The following is a 12,344-nucleotide window of genomic DNA, read 5'->3' on the forward strand; positions in this document are numbered from 1 at the left end:
GGGACACCTTAGACTCCACCAAAACATGACTAGAACTGATACATGAATTCAGTGAAGTTGCAAGATACAAAATAAACACACAGAAACCTGTTGCTTTCCTATACACCAATAATGAAGGAGCAGGAAATGAAATTAAGAAACAGTACTATTTAAAATTGTACAAAAAAAACAATAAAACATCTAGGAATAAATTTAACTGAAGAGGGGAAAGACCTATACTCTGAAAACCATAAAACACTGATGAAAGAAATTCAAGACAATGCAGTTAAGTAGAAAGACTTTCCATGCTCATGAGGTGGAAGAACAAATATTATTAAAATGTCTCTCCTAGAGGTCTGTAACCTACAACGGTAGAAACATTAGATTGGCAGGAGACCTATCCACAGTCACCTGGCCAGCCAGAAAGGACTCGCATGATATATTCAGAGCACTAAACGAGAAAAATATGCAGCCAAGAATACCATATCCAGCTAGGCTGTCACTGAAAATAGAAGGAGAGAGAAAAAGCTTCCAGGACAAACAAAAACTAAAAGAATTTGTGAACACCAAACCAGTCCTACAGGAAATATGGAAAGGAGAGAGTGTAAAAGTGACTTAGACCAGCAAGGAACAGAGACAATATACAGTAACAGTCACCTTACAGGCAATACAATGGCACTAAATTCATATCTTTCAATAATTATCCCAATTGTAAATGGGCTAAATGCCCCAATAAAATGTCACAGGACATCAGAGTGGATAAAAAAGCAAGACCCATCAATATGCTGTCTGCAAGAGACTCATTTTAGACCCAAAGACACTTCCAGATTTAAAGTGAAGGGGTAGAAAGCCATTGATCATGCTAATGGACATCAAAAGAAAGGTGGGGTGGCAATCCTTAGATCAGACAAATTAGATTTTAAACCAAAGACTATAATAAGAGATGAGGAAGGACACTGTATCATACTTAAAGGGTCTTTCCAACAAGAAGATCTAACAATTGTAAATATTTATGCCCCTAACATGGGAGCAGCCAATTATATAAGCCAATTAATAACAAAAATCAAAGAAACACATCGACAACAATACACTAATAGTAGGGGATTTAACAACACCCTCACTGAAATGGACAGATCATCTAAGCAAAAGATCAACAAGGAAATAAAGGCTTTAAATGACACACTGGACCAGATGGACTTCACAGATATATGCAGAACATTCCAAAGAAAAGGAATACACATTCTTCTCTGGTGCATATGGAACATTCTCCAGAATAGATCACATCCTGTGTCACAAATCAGGTCTCAACTGGTACCAAAAGATTGGGATCATTCCCTGCATATTTTTGGACCACAATAGTTTGAAACTCAAACAAACAGAATGGCTAAAATGAACAAGTGAGGAAAGGACAGATGTTGGCAAGGATGTGGAGAAAGGGGAACCCTCCTACACTGTCGGTGGGAATGCAAGTTGGTGCAGCCACTCTGGAAAACAGTATGGAGGTTCCTCAAAATTTGAAAATAGAGCTACTCTATGACCCAGCAATTGCATTACTGGATATTTACCCCAAAAGTACAAATGTAGTGATCCAAAGGGGCACATGCACCCCAATGTTTATAGCAGCAATGTTCACCATAACCAAACTATGGAAAGAGCCCAGATGTCCATTGACAGATGAATGGATAAAGAAGATATGGTATATATATACAATGAAATATTATGCAGCCATCAAAAAATGAAATTTTGCCATTTGCAATGATGTGGATGGAACTAGAGGGTATTATGCTAAACGAAATAAGTCCATCAGAGAAAGACAATTATCATATGATCTCACTAATATGTGGAATTTGAGAAACAAGGCAGAGGATCACAGGGGAAGAGAGGAAAAAATGAAACAAGGCAAAACCAGAGAGGGAGACAAACCATAAGAGACTCTTAATCTCAGGAAACAAACTGAGGGTTGCTGGAGTGGAGGGGGTGGGGGGGATGGGGTGGCTGGGTGATGGACACTGGGGAGGGTATGTGCTATGGTGAGTGCTGTGAATTGTGTAAGACTGATGAATCATACACCTGTGCCCCTGAAAGAAATAATACATTATATATTAATAATAAAAATAAAAAAATGTCTCTCCTACTCAAGGCCATCTACACATGTAATGCAAACCCTATCAAACTACCAACAACAGTTTTCACAGGGCTAAAACAACCAATCCTAAAATTTGTATGGAACCACAGAAGACCTTGAGCAGCCAAAGGAACGTTGTAAAAGAAAACCAAAACTGGAGGCATCACAATTCTGGACCTCAAGCTCTATTACAAAACTGTAATCATCAAGACAGCATGATATTGGCACAAAAACAGACACATAGATCAATGGAACGGGAAAGTCCAGAAATGGACCCTCAACTGTATGGTCAGCTAATCTTTGACAAAGCAGGAAAGAATATCCAATGGAAAAAAGACAGTCTCTTCAACAAATGGTGTTGGGAAAATTGGACAGCCACATGCAGGAGAATGACACTGGACCATTTCCTTACACCACACACAAAAATAGACTCCAAATGGATGAAAGACCTAAATGGGAGATAGGAATCCTTCAAAATCCTAGAGGAGAACACAGGCAGCAACCTCTTCGATATTGGCCGCAGCAACTTCTTTCAAGACACGTCTCCAAAGACAAGGTGAAACAAAAGCAAAAATGAACTATTGGGACTTCATGAAAATAAAAAGCTTTTGCACAGCAAACAGTCAACAAAACTAAAAGACAACCTACAGAATTGGTAAGAAATTTGCAAATGACATATCTGATAAAGGCTTACTATCCAAAGTATTAAAAACCGATACAATTCAACACTCCAAAAAAACAAATAATCCATTTAAAAAGTGGGCAAAGACATGAACAGACACCTTTCCAGAGAAGACATCCAGATGGCCAACAGACACATGAGCAGATGCTCAACATCACTCATCATCAGGGAAATGCAAATCCAAACAATGAGATACCACCTCACACCAGTTAGAATGGCTAAAATGAACAAGTCAGGAAAGGACAGGTGTCGGCAGGGATGCGGAGAAAGGGGAACCCTCCTACACCGTTGGTGGGAATGCAAGCTGGTGCAGCCGCTCTGGAGAACAGTATGGAGGTTCCTCAAAAAGTTAAAAATAGAGCTGCCCTACAACCCAGCAATTGGGCTACTGGGTATTTGCCCAAAGATACAAAATCAGTACTTCAAAGGATACATGCACCCCTGTTACAGGAGCATTATCTACAACAGCCAAGATCCGGAAGCAGCCAGAATGCCCACTGACTTACGCATGGATAAAGATGTGGTGTGTACACACAATGGACTATTACTCAGCCATATAGAAGAAGGAATCTTGCCATTTGTGACATGGATGGACCTAGAGAGTATAATGCTAAGTGAAGTAAGTCAGAGAAAGACAAATACCATAGGATCTCGCTCATACGTGGAAATGTCGGAACAAAACAAGAAACAGTCCAAGAAACAGACTTAACTACAGAGCACTGGTGTTTAGCAGAGGGGAGGAGGATGGGCGGGAGTGAACCAGGTCCAGGGGACTAGGCGTACACTTACCGTGAGGAGCACGGAGTGATGTGTGGCAGTGTTGAATCCCTACACTGCACGCCCGAAACTAATACAACGTTGCATGTTAATGACACTGGAATTAAAATCTTTAAAAAATGTATCAAGCAAACAAGAGCAACAACAAAAAGACACAGATGACAAAGACAATCAGTCTGAGCATTGCTGCCCCCGAAACCCCACAGACCTCAGGGGCACAAGTGTGTTTGTGCAGGTTTGGGCTTGGACTTGGGCAGCTGCAGGTGCACACAGGTCTGCTCCTGTGTCCCGACCTCGCCCGACCTCCCCTGTTCCCGGCCCGGGCTCCCCTGACCTGGGAGGCTCACCGTACTGTCCCCTGTCACTGCCCTGGGAGCCAGGACCCATCTCCGGCCACCTCTGCGTTGTGTCCACCATGGAGGGAGCCCACCCCTGAAACTCCTTTGGAGGCAGCCCCGGCAATGGGGGCGAGTCAGTCCCAGGTGCACTCACTGTTTGGAAGGCCCGGGTTTCTGCAGCCAACAAGGCTCCCAGGTGCCGCTCATTGAGGATACCATGGTCAGCGCGCGGCAGTCAGGCCTTGCAAGGCTCCCAGATCCCTCGGCGCTGCCTTCAGGGGGAACATACGCATTTGTGTGGATTGGCCCTTGGAAACAGGCAGATGCCATGGATCCCACCAGGCTACTGCCTGAAGCAAGCAGCCCCTCCAGACCCTCGCCGGGGACCTTGGCTCCACGCACCTGCGCGGCTGCAGCAGGCTCAGTACGCACCGCGTCAGCCCGCAGAGGGTGGCTGGGGTCATCTGAGCCTGCCCAGCTCCGGTGGGTCTGGAAGCACACGCACAGCCTCCAGGCTGGAGGGAGCCCACCCCCAAAGAGTCTTTCTCAGAGGCACCTTTCCAGGGGCCCAGCTCCGGCCCCATCTGGACGGGCTGCCTGATGAAGCCCGCGCCTTCTCCCGAGCTCAGGGCCCTCAGGGGTCTCTTACAGAAGGACAGCGCAGTCAGGGGACTCAGGGCCCCCTGGCCTCACAGGCCCGGCGCCCCCAGCTCCCGCTGAAAGGGAAACACACGCCCACGTGCGCAGGTGCAGGCCTGCGAGTAGGTCGAGCGTGTGGGCCGCTGCCACACCCCACACCAGCCGCGCCCGGGCTCCCCTGACACGGGCAGCTCCTAAAAGCGCCATACGCACCTGTCGGCCAGCCGAGGCCCTGGAAACCGGTGGAGATGCCGGAGAGCCGGGATCACCCCAACAGCCTCCGGAATAAAACGGGCAGCCCACACCCTTTGTCAGGGGACAGCTTGCAACGGTACAGTCAGTCCCCCTGCAACCGGCTGCCTGCCCGACGGGGTCCCGGGTGCCTGGGGCTGGGAAACACCCCGCCAGCCTCCCCGGCCCCTGCGACCAAGGCAGACCCCGCTCCTCCAGCTTGGCCTCTGGGGGCGAAGTAGGCACAGGTGTGCAGCCGAGGGCTGGGAATTGGGCAGAGGATTGGGCCCCCGGGGGCCCGCCCCCTCCGCAGCCGCGCTGCACGCTCGCGCTCTTCTGGGTCCCCGGCTGCCCGCACCTGCGCGGCTCACGCATGCGCGCTAGGCGCCCCTCACCTGTGCGGTGGGAGCCGGGTGTCTCTCTGCCGGTGGATCTCGGCCCGCACCAGAACCACCCGAGAGCCTTCCGCGCGGAGGGATCCCAACCCCGAGCCTCCTTCTGAGCTGGCGGCTTGCATGCGGCCGCCGTCGGTCTCCATCCGGCCTGTCGGCCCCATGGGTCCCCGGCTTCCCCAGCCTTCAAGGCTCCCCGGGGTCTTTTGCGGGAGGATTCATCGGCCCTCCAGCCTCCACCCATCGCTGGAAAGGTAGTGCACTTGCCTCTAGATGGGCCTTCAGGGGGCATATGTGCCTCTGTGTCAGAGGCTTTGAACGAGGCCGATTCCAGTGACCCCAAATAGCCTCCTCCCTCCTGTGACCCGGCCTCTTCCTCTTCCCACAGCTGTGCTTTTCCTGGTCCCGCCGCTGCTCCCCCTGCGCGGCCTGCACTGTGCCCTCTGCCCCTTGCCAGCCCACCTTGAGCTCCAGGGGGCAGGCACCCCAGTTCCGTGGAGCTCCGGGTCCCCCTCAGAGCACCTGACCGGCCTCAGAGTGGAGGGACCCCACCCGGGACGGTCTCTGAGGTGGTACATTGAACCCCCCAGGTGGACTGCCTGCCCGATGGGCTCCCGGGCCTCTCCAGCCAAGGAGGCTCCCAGGTGTCCCTCTGGAGGGCAGCCGGACAGTCCCTCTCGACCCTCGCTGAGCAGCAGTCCAGATTGTCCAGCTCGGGCTTCGGGGCCCACAGGCGCCGTCATGCGGGATACGACTTGGATCCACCGATGCCAAGGGTCTCTGAGCACCAGCTCCCAGGCCCGGGTTCGGCACCCGCTGCCCATTTAGGTCCGAGCATCCCGGACCTGCGGCGCCTGCGCACACGCACCTGGCTCACGGTCTGTGGGCCTCCAACAGCAACCGGAACCAAGTTGGCTGCCTGGCGACCTTGCCTGTGGTCCCTGGAGGGATGTCGTTGTCAGACCTGCTTCCCCAGGAACCTGCTCAGGGGCCCGGGCTCTACCTAAGGGCCCCTGTTTCAGGTCCAGGCCTTCCCCTTGGGCCTGAGCTGCCTGCTCATTCTTAGCCACAGCAGAAATCTTGGGGCGCCTGGGTGGTTCAGTCCGTTAAGCATCTGCCTTCGGCTCAGGTCATGATCCCCGGGACCGAGCCCCGTGTGGGGCTCCCTGCTCAGTGGGGAGTCTGCTTCTCCCTCTCTCTGCTCACGCTCTCTCTTAAATAAATAAAAGTTAAAAAAAAATAAATGGTATTTCCTTGTATTTAAAAAATAATAATAAAAGACAGAGAAATCTCTTCCAAATCTTAAAAGGGAACTTGTCTTTCGGATGATACAATTCAGGAACTATGTTTAGCTGCCAGAAACACAGGCATGGAAATGACCTGGATCAGGGATGTGGGTGTCCCAGTGAATCTGGCGTAAGCGTTGGGGGCAGGACTGTTCCAGCCATTCCACCATCCGCCCTGACAGCTGGAGACAGCCAACACTTTGTCACGTGATTCTCTGCCATCTCTGGATCTCCTTGGTGAACTGTCTATGCAAGCCTTTCATCTACTTTCTGCCTGGGTTGTTCAGTAACCATTAAGTTCCAAGAGTTTTTTATATATTCTGGATACAAGTCCTTTGTTTAACATTTTCATTCTCTTAACAGCGTCTACCCTAGGGGTGCCTGGCTGGCTCAGTGGGTAGAGCATGTGATGCTTGACCTTGGCGTCGTGAGTAAGCCCCACCTTGGATGTAGAGATTACGTAAAAATAAAAAATAAAATCATTAAATAAAAACAGTATCTGTCATAGAACAAAAGTTCTTATTTTAGTGGTTTATCTACTTTTTCTCTTATGAGTGACATGCGGTCACATCTAGGAACTCTGTTGAATCCAAGGTCAAGAAAATATCCTTTTTTTTTTTAAGATTTATTTATTTATGGGAGGGGAGGCAGAGGGAGAGAGAGAATCTCTGGCAGATTCCCTGCTGAGCGCAGCTCAATCCCACAACCATGAATGAAATCATGACCTGAGCCAAAACCAAGAGTCGGACACTCAACGGACTGCACCACCCACGCACCCCTATTTTTCTTCTAAATGCTTTACATCTTATATTTTACATTTAGATCTGTTTCTTTTTTGTTTTTTAACTATGCTTTGTGGTTCACCTGAGCTGTTCTTCTTACTAGGATAGAAGCAATGGCTTTTCCTAACTTTCTCTGCAAGGATCATCTTAGCTCAGGCTAAGGAGGGGGAAAGAGGAGGGAGGAGGAGAAAGAGGAGAGAGGGAGTGGAGGAGGGGGAGGAGGAGGAGGAGAGGATCGAGGGGAATTATTTTTAACGGAGCCCAGAAAAGAAGCTTGGTGTCAGCAGGTGTGGGTAATGGAAACCTCAGAAGACAGTTATCCAGGTGACTAAGGAGCTGTGCTCTGGGAACAGCAAGAAGCCACTGGTGGGGACAGGCTCTGAGTCAGCCGGGGCATCTGCTCCAAGAGATGCTGCAGGAACTGGGGCCAGAGTGGGGAGGAGGAATGACCTGGGGAAGCAGGTGCCCCTCCAGTGCGTCCTCAGCTCCGTTCCACTCTTATACCTTGTGTTTCGTGTCCGTCAGCAAGGCTTAGGGGACCCTTTCCAGTTTGGAACAATCGACTGATTATTTCTACTTGCAAGGACAAGAAGCATTTGTGCATAGGGAGGGGCTTGCCACCGCGCATCTTAAATGCTCCAGCTCTGGCCCTTTCCCTTCCAGGTAAGACTTGATCTCTGATTAGACGCACATCCTCAGGAAGGCAACCTTGTACTTGACCTGAGCAGGCTCCACTACTCAACTTGCCCAGATTGCTTTTACCTTTGTTGTCTGGAAAAAAAAAAAATGGACGTGACAAAACACATTGGGTCAATCAGCAGGTGTTTATTGATGTGAAGATTCCAGTAGCTGCGGTTTGTTCTCAGATGCTCACAATCAGCCTCAGGAGTTCACTGATAGGAGAAGGGCCAGATGTGTCTAATGCCCACAGGTTTTCACAGCCCAGAAGAGCAGTGTGGACCCACGAGCCAAGCTCCCAGCCAAACTCAGGCACGAGATCCAGGTGAGCTTCTGCGAAGTCTGTGCTGGCTCTTCCTTGCAGCTTTTCTTCCCTGTCACTGAAGGACAAAGTGAGAAAACGCACAGGGAGAGACAGATGCCTTGCAGCTCTCCCACCCTCACCAATGGATAACCAGCTCCTCGGGGGCAAGGGCAGCAGTGGGAATCCAGCAGTGAACACGTTTCTGTGAGCCCCCGCTGTGCCCGGTGCTACTCTAGGAGGTGATGATAGTGCAGTCAGCAAGATGTGGTTCTGTGCTCAAAAACGTGGTCCTTACCTGTGGGAGCAGAGACCCCTTCATGATCAGACAGAAGTTACCGATCCCAGCCTCAAGCTAGTACCTAAACACCCACACACATGGCACCCACGTGTTCTCTCCACAACCCCGAAACCCTTCTCCAGTTGCTGTGGCCCCCCATCTCCAACCATCCACTCCCTTGTCTCCAATACCCACCCCCATCTCCATCCCCCATCTCTGTCCCCCCATCTCTGTCCCATCTCTGTCCCCAACTCTGTCCATCTCTGTCCCCCATCCATCCCTCATCTCTGCTCCCATCTCCATCCCCCCATCTTTGTCCCCATGTCTCTACCCACACCACCCTGTCTCTGATCCCCATCCTGGTCTCCATCCACCCATGTCCCCATGTGCCCCCCGCTGTCTCCAGGGCACTGAGCATGTCTTGTGCCCTAGGAGGCTGATCTCTGGGGCTGTGTCACTTGACCTCTGTCCTTCTGGTTTTGCAGTTACTGTTCAGCTATCACAAGGGTCCAGGAGAGGGTGGATGGAGAGAGCAGCTCCGGAGAGGTCCTCCCTTGGGCCTGTCCGGCCCCCTCCCCTCCCTCAGCTCCACTGCTGCGAATCCTGATGCCACCTAGTGCTTGGAATTCACCACCCAGCCACACATCTGATGGCCCTTCACCAGGCACGTGGCACCTGCTTCCTACAGGGACCCTGACCCCAGGCCCCATCCTGCCCGTGACCTCCTTCCTTTTCTGAGGCCTCGCCGCGCTTTCCTGCTCACGGAAACGGACCTGGAGGCCAGTCTCCAGACAGCAGGTGTGAGCCTCTCCCGGAACGGGACGCCCACTGGGTGTGGAGACAGCCACATTCAGCGGCTGTCGGACCTCAGGCACATCCAGGACCCTTCCGTGCGGGAGGCACCTCCCTGCCAGGGGCGAGGGGCTCACCAAGGGCAGGCATTGGGCCAGGAACCCGCTCCGGCGGGTGCAGCGGGAGCGGCCGGCCTCGTTGAGCGTGATGCCGCCCTGGTTCCCGCAGTCCCTGTGGCGGCTGCAGCGGCCCCGTTGGGCCGGGGACGCAGAGCGGGAGCCTGGCAGCCGCACCCCGACCCGGCCGCGCCTCGCCCTCTCGGCTTGCGCCAAGGCACACACTGTAGGGAGATGGTCCTGGGCGTGCAGGAGGCCTGCGGGTTCAGGCTGGTGATGACGCAGCAGCTGCCCGGGCACTCGGCGTGGTCGGAGCAGGCGTGCCTGTTGGGCTGCCGCGCACCGAGCGCGCGCTCTGGAGCGGCCCCGCCCCTCCCCCCTCCCCCCTCCCCCGCCCACCCGGCCGGCCACCCTGCCCGGACGCACCTTCGGCCAGGGCAGACATTTGAGGAAGATGGTCCTGGGCGTGCAGAAGACGCAGCAGCCGCCCCGGCACTCGGCGTGGTCCTCGCACGCCTCTCCCAGCCTCTGCAAAGCCGGGCGCCGTTTACCGCCCTCGCGGCACACGCAGCTTCCTGCTCGGAACACCCTCCCCTTCCTCCTGCGAACCTTCAAGGTTCCTGGAATATTCCAGACCCGATGGGTCCGATGGCCGGGGGAGCCAGAGGAAAGGGAGAGGGAGGGAGCTAAGGAGGTCTGTGTCTGTCGTGAGCCACGTGGACAGGAGAGTAAAACGAGGCTCCGGCTCAGAGAGGGCAAGTGCCTCCCAGGGTCACAGAGCCAGCCCGGAGCTGTGGCTGGGGTCCCACCCCACCCACGGGAGGCCGCCTGCTCTCGAGGGCTTTGATCCAAGTTCTCAAACCTTTGGTCTGAAAACTCCTTTGCAAACTCAAAAACTTGCTAAGGTGCCCAAAGCTGATGTTGGTGTGGGTTCTAGCTAATGACTTCCCCAGCGTTGGCACTAACTCTGAGAGAAGTTTTACCTATTTATGCATAAACCTATTTAAAAATAGGATCCCCGTCCCATGTTAACATAAATAACAACTTTTTATGAAAAATGGGTATATTTTCCGAAGTAAAACAAAACGCTGAGCGCAAAGTGGCGCGTCCTGCCCTGGGCCGGCGCTTCCGCCTGGCTTCCCGCGACTCGGGACTGTGGGGAGCCGGGGGTCTCGAGTCCTGGGAGATGCCACCTGTGCCCCCCGGGGAGGGAGGTGCAGGGCAGAGGCTCACACACAACCAGCCGGAGCCAACCGAGTGCAGGGGGTCCCCTGGCCGGGCCCGCGAACCGCGGGGTCCTGGAGCACTCGGGGCTGATGCTTCCACGCTGGAGACTCGGTCACGGGTTTTCACAGTGAGAACTTTGGTTTGGGTTTGAAGATCTTACTGACTTAAAATTGAAGCTGGGAAGGCGCTCGGATACCGGGGCTGGAGCCCAGTGAGGCGGTGAGAAGCGTCCAGAGGAGGAAGGTCACTCCTGCCCTGGGGCACCGAGGGAGCCTCGGGGGTGCAGTGGGTGCTGGCACGTGGGGGGACTTGTGCATTAGGGAGGTGAAGAGGGGACGCCAGGACAGGCACTCTCACGCTGCCCACACCCCTCCCAGTGGAGACGCTTCACTCTGCCCCCACCCCACCCCCACCGCGCTGCCGTCTGGCCTGGATTTGGTACTGGGGCCCCGGGCGCCAGAGTCAGCCGCACTGGGGGCCCCAGTGCCTGGGGAGAAGGCTGTGTTCCCAGGCATCCGCCCTTCCAGGATCCCAGACAAGACTTGTGGGAGCAGGCACCTGCAGGAAAGGAGCTGGGAGCCCCAGAGAGCCCGAGTGGGGGCCACCTCCACGGGTGCGACGCCACGGGGTGCACGCTGACCTTAGGGAACAGAAAAAAGTTCTTGGTCCTCCAGGGCAAGGACACGGACAGCAGTGACAACAGCAGTAGCAGATGCCCAGTGCTCGCCATTGGGCTCGCAGCTTGTCAGTGCCCCAGATGGCCATCCCTGCCCCCACAGCACCCGCGTGGTCACCTGCTTCTTTCCCCCGCCCCAGTCTCCCTTGCAAGATAGATTTCTTTAAATTAATAGACATTATTTTCTAGAGCAGTTTTAGGTTTCCAGAAAAATTGTGCAGCAAGTACAGAGAGTTCCCATATAGCCCTGCTTCCCCTGCCTGTTTCCCTATTACTAACTTGTGTGGGCGCAGTCGGCTCGTTACAATTGGTCAGCTGATATTGATACATTATTACAACTGGGAGTCCACAGCTTCCTTAGGGCGCACTCCTGGTGCTGGATGTTCTGTGGGTTGGACAAATGCCACCAATTAGCACACAGTGTTTTCACTGCCCTGAAACCCCTGGGCTCCACCTGTTCTTCCTTGCCCACGAAACCTTGGCAGCCACTGATCTTTGGGGGGATCTTTTTTGGTCCCATCATTGTGCCTTTTCGCCAACGTCCTAGAGTTGGAACCCTACAAATGCAGCCTTTCCAGACTGCTTCCTTCACTCCCTAAGACTCATTTAAGTTCCCTCCGCGGGTCTTCTACGGCTTGATAGCCAATCTCTTTTTATCACTGAGTGGAAAACGAATTTTCAACACCCCTTTCTCTGGGGAATGATTGTGCCTGAGTTAAACAGGAGCCTCTCTGCTGTTAGAAAGCACCTGTGGGACCCTCACTGCTGAGCCCCCCTGCTCAGTCCAGCTCCTATGTCCCCCAGGCGGGCAGGATGACACGGGGCCCAGCCGACCCCGCCCACACGCTGGGGTGGAGTCCCTGCAGTTTGGGGAAGTGGGCACGGCAGCCCCCAAGCCCAGGTGACTCTCCCGTCCTGGATCCTGGAGGAGTCCCAGCTTAGCCTCAGATCTAAGCCTCAGCTGCCCCCACCTGCATGTGGGTATTTGGCTGGCTGCCTGGCTGGCCATTCATAAAGCTGACAGTTTGGCCTCCAATTTTGCC

General features: G+C 53.4%; 1 protein-coding gene across 1 annotated transcript in view; it reads left to right on the forward strand.

The window, feature by feature from the left end:
• LOC110587142 (fibrosin-1-like protein) overlaps positions 1–9,107 on the forward strand; it is a 60,962-nt gene extending 51,855 nt beyond the window's left edge. The window contains exons 15-16 of the mRNA XM_044921045.1: positions 8,163–8,234; positions 8,976–9,107. Coding sequence (XP_044776980.1) covers positions 8,163–8,234; positions 8,976–9,107 — 204 coding nt within the window. The remainder of the gene's footprint in view (positions 1–8,162; positions 8,235–8,975) is intronic.
• Positions 9,108–12,344: the final 3,237 nt, after the last annotated feature.

Source organism: Neomonachus schauinslandi, chromosome 14 (assembly GCF_002201575.2).
Source record: "Neomonachus schauinslandi chromosome 14, ASM220157v2, whole genome shotgun sequence".
Lineage (NCBI taxonomy): Eukaryota > Metazoa > Chordata > Mammalia > Carnivora > Phocidae > Neomonachus > Neomonachus schauinslandi.